The sequence below is a fragment of the Apteryx mantelli genome, chromosome 6 (assembly GCF_036417845.1).
Source record: "Apteryx mantelli isolate bAptMan1 chromosome 6, bAptMan1.hap1, whole genome shotgun sequence".
Lineage (NCBI taxonomy): Eukaryota > Metazoa > Chordata > Aves > Apterygiformes > Apterygidae > Apteryx > Apteryx mantelli.
Window position 1 is genome coordinate 14,253,026 of NC_089983.1, and position 11,458 is coordinate 14,264,483.

Sequence of the window (11,458 nt, forward strand, 5' to 3'; positions counted from 1 at the left end):
TCTAAAACCGGTGCAAGCCTGGGCACAATTCCTGTCCCAGCCTTTCCAAGCCTTCCTCTCACCTCCAGAAGCACCGCGTGCTCTTAGGCACGCCGCACCCCCCCACCGGCGAAGGGCACCGCCAGACCCCAGCCCTCCCACTCCACAGACACCAGGCTGTAGTTACAAACTCACGCCCGGCCACGCTGAGCCCCGGCGGCCGAGGGGGTCGCCCTCGCCGCCGGGACCGCGCCGCCCCCCTGCTCCCCTCAGGTAACCGCCGCGCGCCCCCTCATTCTCCTCGAGCAGCTGACGGCTGCGCCGCGCGGCCCCCAACGTTCCTGCCGCCCGTAACGGCCGCGCCGCGCAGCCCCCAACGTTCCTCGAGCAGCTAACGGCCGCGCCGCGCGCTCCCAACGTTCCTCCCCGCGGTAACGGCCGCGCCGCGCGGCCAGCAGGTGCGCGGCGCGCGGAGGCAGACGCAGTGACGGGAGCGCTCACCTTTACAGACCGGGGAGCTGGGGCTCTTCCTCTCCGGGGAGCTCCTGCCCTGCTCCGGCGAGTGCCGCCGATGCCGGACCCTGCCAGCGGCTGTAGCGCTACCCTCCGGCAGCGGAGGCACCGGGGAAGAACAAGGTGAGGGCCCGCAGCCCGGCGGAGGGGGCGGCGGCGGGGGGGGCGGCGGCGGCGGCAGCTGGTGAGACCGCGGGGGGCTCCCCCGCGCCCCGCCCGCGCGCGTGGGGCTGCCCCGCGAGGAGGCGGCGGCGGCGGCCGCAGAGGCGGCGGCGCTGCCTCCCCCTCCCCCCGGCGTCTGCGTGGCCACGGCGGGGCCGCCGCGCGCGCCGCTGCCGCCGCCGGTGGCCGCCGCGCGCGTGGGGCTGATGCTGCGCGAGGCGGGCGCCGCGCGTGGGAGACCCCCGCCCGGGGCGCTGGCGCCGCCGCCGCTCCTCGTGGGGCTGCCATGTTGCTGCTGCTGCTGCTGCTTGAGCTGGAAGGGCACCGTGGCCCGCATGGGCTGGAGGCGGCTGCTCGCTCCTGCTCCGCCGCTCCCCGCCGCCGAGGGCCCCCCGCCCCCCAGGGAGGTAGCCGGGGTCGGGGAGCCGTTGCGCCTCACGCGCTGGTGGGACATTGTCCGCCGGGACGCGCGGCTCGCGGAAGACCGTCGGTGACGGGGAAGGGAGGGGAAGGCGTGAGGCGCGGGCAGGTCCTCGCGGGGATCCGGGCGCCGCACGCGAGCCCTTCCCGTCCTCGCCGTCCCCAGCCCGCGGCGACCCGCGCTGCCTCCGGCGGCTCCGTGCGCCTCATCAACAATAGTGCCCCGGCCGCCCGCCCCGCCCTCCGCGCCCGCCCATTGGGCACGCCGCGGCTCCGCTCGCGCAGCTACGGCGCGCCCATTGGCTGCGGCGCGCGCTCCTGAGTGGCCGAGCCTGCGCGGGCAGCGGGGAGGGGGCAGCTCTTAAAGGCGCACGAGGCCGCTCGGAGCGGGCCCGCTCTGCGAGCCGCACGTGCGGGTGCGGGCCCCGCCGCCGCCGCCGCGCCCCGGCCCCCTGCCTGCGCGGCGGCTCCGGCCCCAGGAGCCCCCTGGCCGCGGCCGCGGGGGATCCCCAGTGCCCCCGGGGACCGTCATCGCGAAAGGCAAAGCAGACAGAGGAAGTAACGGGGGGCGTGTGTGTCTGTGAGAGCTCGCAGCTGTGCATACCGCTGCAAAGCGGGGCCGGGTGAGCTGGCCAAGGTCACGCGGGAAGTCTGTAACCCGGCAGGGAAAAGCGTTTACGGCTCACTCGTGTCCCCGGAGCCTGTCCCAAGGAAACTGTTGTACGTTAGAAGTAGGGCTGCTCAATTATTTTTAGCTCAAAATGCAATGGAAGAGAGGACAAGGGCTCAGCAGCAATTTATCCAATTGCTTTGCTGCTAGCTTAGCATTACTGATGATGGCACCAGATATGTGGGTAATATCCAGGCAGACTTGACCCCCTTTTCCTTTAATTGCTGTGTTTACGGTTCTCCATTAGATTCCTTGCTCATGCATCTTCAAAGCAAATCTTTTAAAAGTCCTTGTTAACTGCAGTCAACCTTTTAACCTGATTTATTTTATATGTTAGAGAATTGAATACATACATTTAATAGGCCATAGTTCATGAATTTGTATTATTTAGATGCAAGGTAAATGCCATTTAGCACTTTCAACACATGAAGGAATCAATAAATCCTCTCTCTCCCCTTTTGGCCAATGCCAGTTCTGTGCTACTGAAGAGGACTTTCTTTACCCAAATTCTTTTCAGTATTGGCCTGCAAATTGCATGTTGCAATTGAATACCATTGGTGTGATACAAATGATGTGACAAGTTACATATTGTTCTTGCTTGTCTTCAGCTTTTTTTTTTCTTTTTCGTCTTTTTTCCTTTGCTGTTTCTGATTGAAGCTTCCCTTACTGAAAAAGCCCTGTCTTCCCCTTTGAAGAGCTCCATCCTCACAGCTGATGGTTTTAACAATCCTGAAGGGTGAGATTATATGCACAGGCCCTTCTTAACGATGCCTGGACACAGCACTACCTAAGGCCTTGGAGATTAAAGCTCTCATCAGATTCAAGAGCTTTTTTTAATGAGAAATCAGACTGGCAAAAGGGGACAGGATTGATGTGTTTCTGATGACCAAGTAAGTTAGCTCTTGCGTTCTGGACTAACTGAATTTCTTTCAAAGAACACTGGTCCTTCACAGGACCTGTTTACAGGTACTGTAAATTGTAGTAATCCGGCCTGCAGGACAGAGATGGGTCAACCACAGTTGGCTACAAGGCTGTGCTCTGTCTTGGGAATTATCCTGGACTACACTTGAAAGTGGCTATGTCAGGGAGAGGCACCAGAAGCCTGACTGATCACCATCAGTCCTGTTTTACCCTTTCTTAAAGTATGCAGTTTACTTAAATCACTGTATAAATCACACATGTAGGGCCACTTCACAGCCTTGTTCTTGTAGCCATCACAAGCACTGCTGGCGCAATGTGGCAAAGCACCATAATCACAGATTACCCGCTTAATTAGTGAAACATCACGGAAACAGTGCTGTCCTCCCCAGGAATGGCTGAGAGGCAGAGAATAGCGTGGGCTGCGTGTTGCTGGCATTGGAGGTAAAGGAATCACATAATTCCCTCAGTGACTCTATGTATATACTGGAAGGAGAACCTGCTCTTCATAATGCTCCACATGTAAATGCCCTGGAGGCAGAAAAAGAGCACCTTGGCATGTTCCGGAGAAATAAATAGAACCTATTTGCTGCATTTTTTGGCAGCCCAGGACAATGCGTGGTCATACTAATGATCAGTGGTGTCCTATGCTACAGGCTAATCAAGTTATTGAATATGATTATCCTCACTCCCCCAAAGCTTGAAAGATTGTTGCCACTGCAAAAAGTCTGAACAGTGCAAAAGGACCTATGCAGCATTTATTCACTACTTTGTTGCAGTTTTCAATCTGGATAAAAAGGTGAAATCCTCTTTACAGTTCTTCCTGGTGTAACAAAGGAATATTGCTTACTGCCAGTGCCAGTACAGTTGCTCAGCAGGTTTTATTATTTGGACAGTTTATCCTCTCCAGAAATACTGGATTTGTTTGGAAGCAGTATGGCATAAAGATATTTTTAAGGCATAAAATAATCTGAACAATTCCTGATTCCTCTTGAAGAGGCCAAAAGATTAAAGGTATTGATTCATATTTACGTGCATGATGAACTTTAGCCAAGTCACAATTCTGAATGCACAAGATACATGTAACAATTATAGTACTTCCCACATTATTGTCACAATGCAAAAATGGCACTGCTCCACACAGTTGTTTTGAATATAAAGTAAGGCCTTTACGAATACTGCTCAACGCCACTTGTATCGCTTTACATGCATTAGACCTGAGCAAAAGTGCAACATGTAAAGACATGTACTCAGACCTAATCAAACTGTGTGTACTTCATACATTAATCTGTTTAAACTGTAACAAATGTGTAACAACAGGATCTTACTCCTACACCCTATGGAAATAATAGAAACAAGCAGCATTATGAATTACTTGAAAATAGTTTGAAAGTTTGTTTTTTAAGTTACACAAAAATCAAAGCAAAAAAAAGCAGCCCACAATAACTTGGATACAGAACCTCCTCCCCCGTGCCAGGCTTTCCCTGTGATTGCATCTGCCAAGATTTGAGTTTTGTTTCAGCTGTCACACCCTTACTACATATGGACATTGCCAAATGGTGTCCAGGCCAACTTTGGACAATACATTTTGTACAGTTTCAGGTGGAACCTTTAGGTTGTGGCTCTTTCACATCAGTGACTGTCTTGTTCTGCTCATAACACCTAATGTAAGGGTGCTAACAATGATCCAAAAAATAAGAATGAAAATCATCATCTTCCCAGAGGTTATGAGTCTTCTACTGATATCAGTTGAACCAACCTTCTAGATGATCAAACCCACTGGAGTCACTCATGATCCCACATACATGGGATCCATCTCTGGATTCAGCTTCTCTCTACCTCATTTTTTTTCATCAACCCATTGGCTTGCATGATCTGAGCAAATATGAGTATGCTCACACACCAAACTAAAGTGCCACCTCCTGGGAGGTAATGACACTCTCACCTCCCACCAGCTTGGAGACCCTCAGCACCTAACCAGAAACCTTTCAAAACGTCTGGCTAGTAGCCATTGCTGGGAGATTAAATTCAGGAATTGCAGGCATCCTGTTACAGGCAATTTCTTTTTTAAGCATAGTGTCCAATAAGAGCTGAAGATACAAACAAATCAATCCAGATGTTAGAAGCATGTCAAAAGTGTCTTCAAAGGCAGATGGATAAAAAACACTGAGCTGCATAAACAGATTTGAAACCTTCTGAAAACAGGAACATAAACAAGTCAAGGAAGTGGTCAAAACAATAACCCTGAAAGTAAAACAGAGAAACAAGGGTCAAGGGGCTTTAACTAAGTTCATAAGCCCAAATCCCACTGTACTGACTCTCAAAAGAAGTAATACCTCAGGAAGTTTTGTCAGACTAAGGACTGAAAGTTTATGAGTAGAACTACCCACAGAGTACTATGCATGAAAAATACACTGTGTTTAAAATAATAGTAATGAGCAAACCTTATGAAAAATGACAGTGCTCAAAGCAACTTCAAATATGTTCTTGTCCTATTGCATAAATAAATAAATAAATGCAGAGCAGTACCTATAAAGCAGCACTCTACCCTGAAATTGTTTACCTACGGTTGTTGTAAGTAATATTGAAGGTTGAAAGATTAAAATTCTGTGAGTCTAATAGAAATAATAGATTATGCCCCAGGTATTTGACTGCACTTCCTGTCCCTTCCCTGCAGACTGAGTTAGTTTTGTTTTTTTATGTGGGTGTTCGACACAAACAGGTGAAAGAGACATTTAAAAAAACAGGACAAATGTAATAGGATTTGCTTCATTCTAAAGCTGTAACAGCCTAGTTAATATTCCAGAATACTGGGGGGGGAGGGGGTTGGAGAGGCCAGCAGGTTGAAATAAGGTATTGAGGTTGAAACAATGCAAAGAACAGACAGGACCTTGGACGTAAATCAAGCTACATGCAATAAGGAACTTACAGCAAAATGCATCTTTGCCACAGTTTATGCAGTTACAATCTTTAAGAAAAGTTATATAAATAATATCCTGAGGCTTCAGTCCCTCACTGTCCTTAAGCTAATGCCTCTTTGACAAACCCTGTTCCTTAATGCAACGCTTAGCTGCAGGCTTGGGAGATGTTTTGACCACACATCCATGACACACAAAATTACTTGGGAGAAGTACCAGTTTAATTTCTTCAGGAACAAATACCCAGTTCACCTACATGCTACATGTTTTCCCATGCATACAGATCGATTTTTTGAACACGTTAGATGACAGCAGTGATAGTAAACAACAACCTTGTGAAACAGTGTCCAGTTGCTAAAGGAAAGGAGCCATTGGAGTCAACTGTGGCTCACCAACATGAGCCAGGCAATAGTGACTGTACCTGTTCTTGGGTTCTGCTTAGGAAAGAGCATAAGCAGCAGGAAAGACATACTTTCCACCATATTTCTGAATCTTTGGGTTCAGTACCATTGAGAGAAGTGGCCTAGTTCATTTAAGCAAGCCACAGTTTATTTAACCTCCCACAGATACCCTGCAAGAAAGACACTAAATGGTAATTTGCAATTGGAGGTGCCCATAACTTCTCCCTTTTGACAAAAAAACTTTTCTTGCTTTTAGGAAGTAAATTACTTTTCTTTAAAAGTGTGTTCCAAAAAATTAGTATTTTTTATCACATAGTCACAGAGCTTGCAAAAATAATAGAGATATTTGTCTCTATTTGTTTTGTATATGGAGATGTAATGTGTGTTTTTGTATGTCTGGTCTCAAGGCAGAAGAGTATGTCTGAACCACAGAAGAAAATTCTTGATTTATGAACATTTAAACACTGATTACTCTCACAAGCCAGCCACAATTTCTATACTGTGAGTATAATGGGACTATATACTGTGAGTAAAATATTTACTTCTGTTGTCACAGTTATCAATTACTTGATAAATGGCAATATTTCAATAAGGTAGATTTTACGGCTAGATTATATTATGATAAACATCCTGTAGATGTGGTGAATAGGCATATGACTATAGATGCTATTCACTTAAGAGAACAGAAAAGAGAGACGGTTTCTTCTGATGTAAGTCTACAATCTTGTTTTGCTTCTATTTGTTTCTATGACATTTATAAAAAGCTAAAGAGATTGTGAAATGCAGATTAGCATGGCTTCTTCAAGCATTTGAGAAGTAATGATGAAATGGCTGTGCTTCTCTCTCCACATACATATACTAGCCCTATAGTTAAACAAACTAATTAACTTCAGCATGGGGTATGATGGAGTGGGAGCATGGGATTCTCTGATCTGGGAAAAGATCCACTTAGAAAACAAGGATCAAGCTGCGTTCTGAAGTCTCCTAGCACTCAGCCGTGGGGGGAAGCAGGGGGTCTTTAACTAATTTGGCTGCCTCTCAACCTGACATCAGTTTGTCTCACTTTGTGCCCTTTTTTTTTTCCCCTGCCATCCTGTCCTCACATACGCTATGATTTTACAACACATCTCACTTGCTACCCAAGTTAGCAGCCAGGAGACCCAGAGATCCATCACTTAAAGAGAGCGTGTGTTCTTTGAAATAGTGAAAAAAACAAAGCGGGGCAAAGCCCCAAGCCTCACTGCTGTTATCAGCCCTCATCCTGCACTCAACCAGGGCATCAGGCCCACTTTGCTAGGCAGGGACATACAAACACCTCCAGCAGTCACAGCTGGCATGGCCAGGCTGCTGCTTCACTCTGGTGGACCTGCAGGTTGTGTCTTGTCCTTAGAGCAGAGAGACCAGCAAGTCCCTGGACCAGGTCTGGTTAGGGTCTTTCCAAAAAGACCCCAGCCCCCTGCCCAAAGCAGCACGTTTGTGCAGCAGTGGTGGAAGGAAGGACGTGAGGACACCTGGCCCTCACGTGCTGCCTGGCTTCCCTGGACACACTTGCAGCCTGCCTGGCAGCTCACAGAAACTCTTTTTCTATAGGAAAAAACACAGCACCACGGCCGCCCTGAGCTGTGAGCTGGGCTGTGCCTGTCTCCTCTGAGGCCACAGCCCGTGGGGTGTCTGCATGCAGAGGCAGAGTCTACAGGTCATCCCCAGGCTGGGCTTTGCTGCAAGCCCCTACACACTCAAAAGGAGAATGGAAGACCATTTACTGGCAATGCCAGCAACAGCCTGACTGCCTGAGCACCCTGGCTGCTCCCTGAAGTAAACAAACCCAAAGTACAAGAGCTGCTGCTCAGCTCTGCCAAACTCTGGCCCTGAGCCAGCAGTCTCCCAAGTGGCATGGGAAAGCATGCCACGAGGGATGCCAGCTGCCATTCTGCTGTGCCTCCCTCCCTCCTCTCTCCAGTGGAGTTCAGTTCCTCTGCCTGCCTCCTGCACTCCAACCTGGGCTAGGGGGAGGCTTCCCAAGTCTGCAGCTTGTGGTCACTGCTGTTTTGCAGCAGCAGAACTTGTGAGTACCTCCTGCGGCTGGCTGCTCTCCTAGAATAAACACCGTGCCTAAGAACAAGCCTTTTTGATACTGCTGCTTGCTGCTGTTTGGCTGCAAGTACCCGTATTCACTTAAACTCTTAATTCATTGCTTATGCAATTAGATGGGAACATCTACTTTCTTTTTTTTTTTAGCATATTTCCATCCCTCAGGATCACAGGGTAAAGCTTACTTGCTTACTATACTTGCACTCTTGTTTTCCAGAATTTGGATAATAAATAAAATTAGCCTGCTGTTAGTGATGATTTTAAGCCAGCTGCATGTCCCTGAAGCCTGATTCATCATTTTTAATCACCCTGCAAGAAATATCTTGGCATAGCAACAGTAATGCAGGTTCCCAATAAATATGTTCCACTATACGTCAGCAGAGATCCAGCAAGGCCTCCTACAGGAGACTCTCTTGCCACCCATATACATCTTGCTTGCACCAGTAAAACTGATGTGTGCAACAGCAACACCAACCTCATTGACTGCAGTCAGACCTAAAACTTACTACAGAGATTTGTATCAGATCTGGTTTTACATAGCCCAGAGAGCTGGAGGTGCTACAAGTTTTTCTTCGCAACTCTCTGCAGGGCGCAGTTATTGCCTCTCCAATAAGAGGAACCAGAGGGAGAGAGACTGGTAAAAAACTGGTCACTGCAAAAAATACACACTAGCCACCAGTGACAACACCGGCCACAGAGCACAAAGTCACCTCACTTCTTATGAGGTGCACACAGTTCCAGGCACATTAAACTATCATATGAAAAATGTATTTGTAGTTCTTCTGCTTAGGAACTCTAGTAGTCTGGGGTGTTAACTTCTGGCAAACAAAGGCTGCGCTAAGTGAGAGAGGGAAGTGAAAAGAGCCTGTACCATTCCTAGGAGCTGCTTGCAGGCCTGTTGCAAGTAGTGGCACTGAGAAGATGGGCTGTACAACTGCTGTTACCTCTTTGATTTTATCATGATGCCCTAGACTATTAGCCTTTTCCTATTAGCACTTGGCAGAGGACACAAAGAAATAGATCAAAGACAAGTGCTGAAACCTACCGTGTTGCTGATGCCTGAAACAAATATTTCTACCGTACCCCCTGTGCCCTTTCCACTTCCTCAAATCCACCTCGTGCATCCTGGGACAATGCACACTGGCTTTTACCCAAAACTCTGCCAAAACAGTACCTGCTCTGAACTAAGTGCACATGCTCTTGCCCCAAAGGTGCCTGGGCCATGGTAGAGGGTTTGGGGAAGCTGCTGTCTTTCCCATCAGGAATTGAAATGCACCTAGCTCAATTTCCAACCTTTCTCAATATTTGCATCCCTAAAATTTTCTAGTGCCTGTGCGAGCCCACCTAGGAATGCCACCTGCTCAGATGTTGTGTAGTAAATACAGACTTGCTTCCCTTGGTGATCTTCCACAGATCACACAGAGGGCTGCCCCAGAGTCTACCAGCTGTCCTCAGGGAGAGTTGTTTGTTGTCTTTGTAAAAGAGGCATGAAACACCCCCAAAGCATGACATGGGAGTAGATTTGTGGGTTTCTCCCAGACCTTTCCCATAGTACTGAGATCTGAAGAAAGGAAGATCCCCTGACATAAAAGCAGAAGGCCTGGGGGTGCTGGTTAAATTCTAAGAATCAAAATGTTTCAGCTCCTAGTTTGAAGGAGAATGGTAATCTTTCAGGCTAATGTTAAAAGCTGAGTTCATACACATACAAACAGTTTGGTATATTAGAGTTTTCCTGTCTGTGAAAATTAACCTTCTTAGCCAACAGAATATGTTTTGGGTCATGGCAGGGAGCAGATGTCTATAATCTCTTGCACGTGGAGAATTTCCATAACATCAGAATTAGCAGGAAGTAAATGGGAGGAAAAAACCTGAATGGAAACAAGTGAAAGACTGATGTGGCTGCGTTCCACAAAGTATGTTCTGCAGCTGCATCACTGCTCTGGAACAAAGGGGAACATAATTATTATTGTTTTACTTTCATTTCCCATTAGCAAAGCAAAAGTCCAATAAAAATGGTTGTTTTTTTCTGCAGGAGAGAGCTGGCTGAGATGAGTGCATGAGGTCACACAGGGAAACTGCTAAGGGTACTATTTCTTAAGTCTGAGTAGCTCACATACCCGGTAAAAAATATATCAGTAAAATTCAGCAGCAACACATTGTTACTGCAGAGCTGACTCAAGGCTTCCCAGATGCCCCGAGGATAAAACTCGGCTGCACCTGCCAGGGGTAGGGCGGGACTTGGCTGTTCTTGCTGCCAGCAAGGAGGGATATTTGTGGGGGGGAGGGTCTTCACTGCCACCCCACACACAGGCTCCCAGGCCTGCCTTGGCCATGGCAGCAGCAGCCTGGCCTTCCAGGGCATTAGGGAAGAGGGAATGAGCATACAGGGAAGGCTGGTTTTGTTACGTTGCTCGGGTCAGCATCACTCCCCTGACCTACTGCAGTGCTCCCATGGGCTCCTCTCCCCTACACCAGCTCTTTGTCTCCAGACAGCTCAGTGACATTGGTGAGAGCTTGAGGCCTCTGAAGTCCTCCCAGGAGCAGCTCCAAGAAAGTTAGATTTACTGTGAGGCTGTAGTCAGGAGAGAGTCAGTGGGGGCCAGGGACACCTGGCCTTCTTGGGATGCAGGAAGCCATGTGAAGCTCTTGTTTCCCTTGGGCACAACAAGCCCATTCCTCTGCTGCCCTGCAGATCCAGCCTGGAACATTTGGGGAGGTTGCCTTCTGCCCAAAAAGGAAATGAGGCTTGTTATGGCCCCTCCCTGTAGCCAGGGGTTTCTAGATTCACTTGTGGGGATGTGATTTCCAGTATGACCATGTGTCCAGCCCATGCACTACTTGCCTCAGCTTATTGCTTCCTCCTCATTCATGACAGCAAGAAATGAAGCTATTCTGGCTCTCTTCTTGGTTTGCATTATGGAGGTAATTCATCACCCACAGGGAAGTCAGACTTCCAACGCTTTCTTACTTGCTTGCAAAAAATCAATAGTCACTGTTGATACAAATTGCCAAGAATCAGGTGATGAGCAGAGATGTAAATACCAGAGCAACAGAGGTGAATGATGGGACCCACCAATCTGTGTGTAATGGGAAGTGCTGAAGCAAGTGAGATCCCACAGTACGGGTGATTGATGCTTTAAGGAGGAAGCTGTGTGTTGCAGCACTGTAAGGCCTGTGATGCTTGTGCTACTGTGTTATGCGGCTGGTGCTAATATGGCATCCCTTCCCAAGGCCGAGGCCAATCCAGGGGATGCTGGGAGGGGATCCAAAGAGAAGAGAGGTTCACAACTCTGGCGACATGGCATTAGGTTGAGTTTAGTTAGTTAGTCTAAGACCTTGCCTCAAAGCTGTGCTGACCATTTCTGGAGTGAGCTTGCAGTGCGTTG

General features: G+C 48.6%; 1 protein-coding gene across 1 annotated transcript in view; it reads right to left on the minus strand.

Annotated features, from left to right (window-relative positions):
* Positions 1–1,267, minus strand: part of FAM117B (family with sequence similarity 117 member B) — a 34,230-nt gene extending 32,963 nt beyond the window's left edge. Inside the window, exon 1 of the mRNA XM_067298506.1 lies at positions 481–1,267. Within this exon, the coding sequence (XP_067154607.1) occupies positions 481–1,108 (628 nt within the window). The 5' untranslated portion in view covers positions 1,109–1,267. The remainder of the gene's footprint in view (positions 1–480) is intronic.
* Between the last annotated feature and the right edge of the window lie 10,191 nt (positions 1,268–11,458).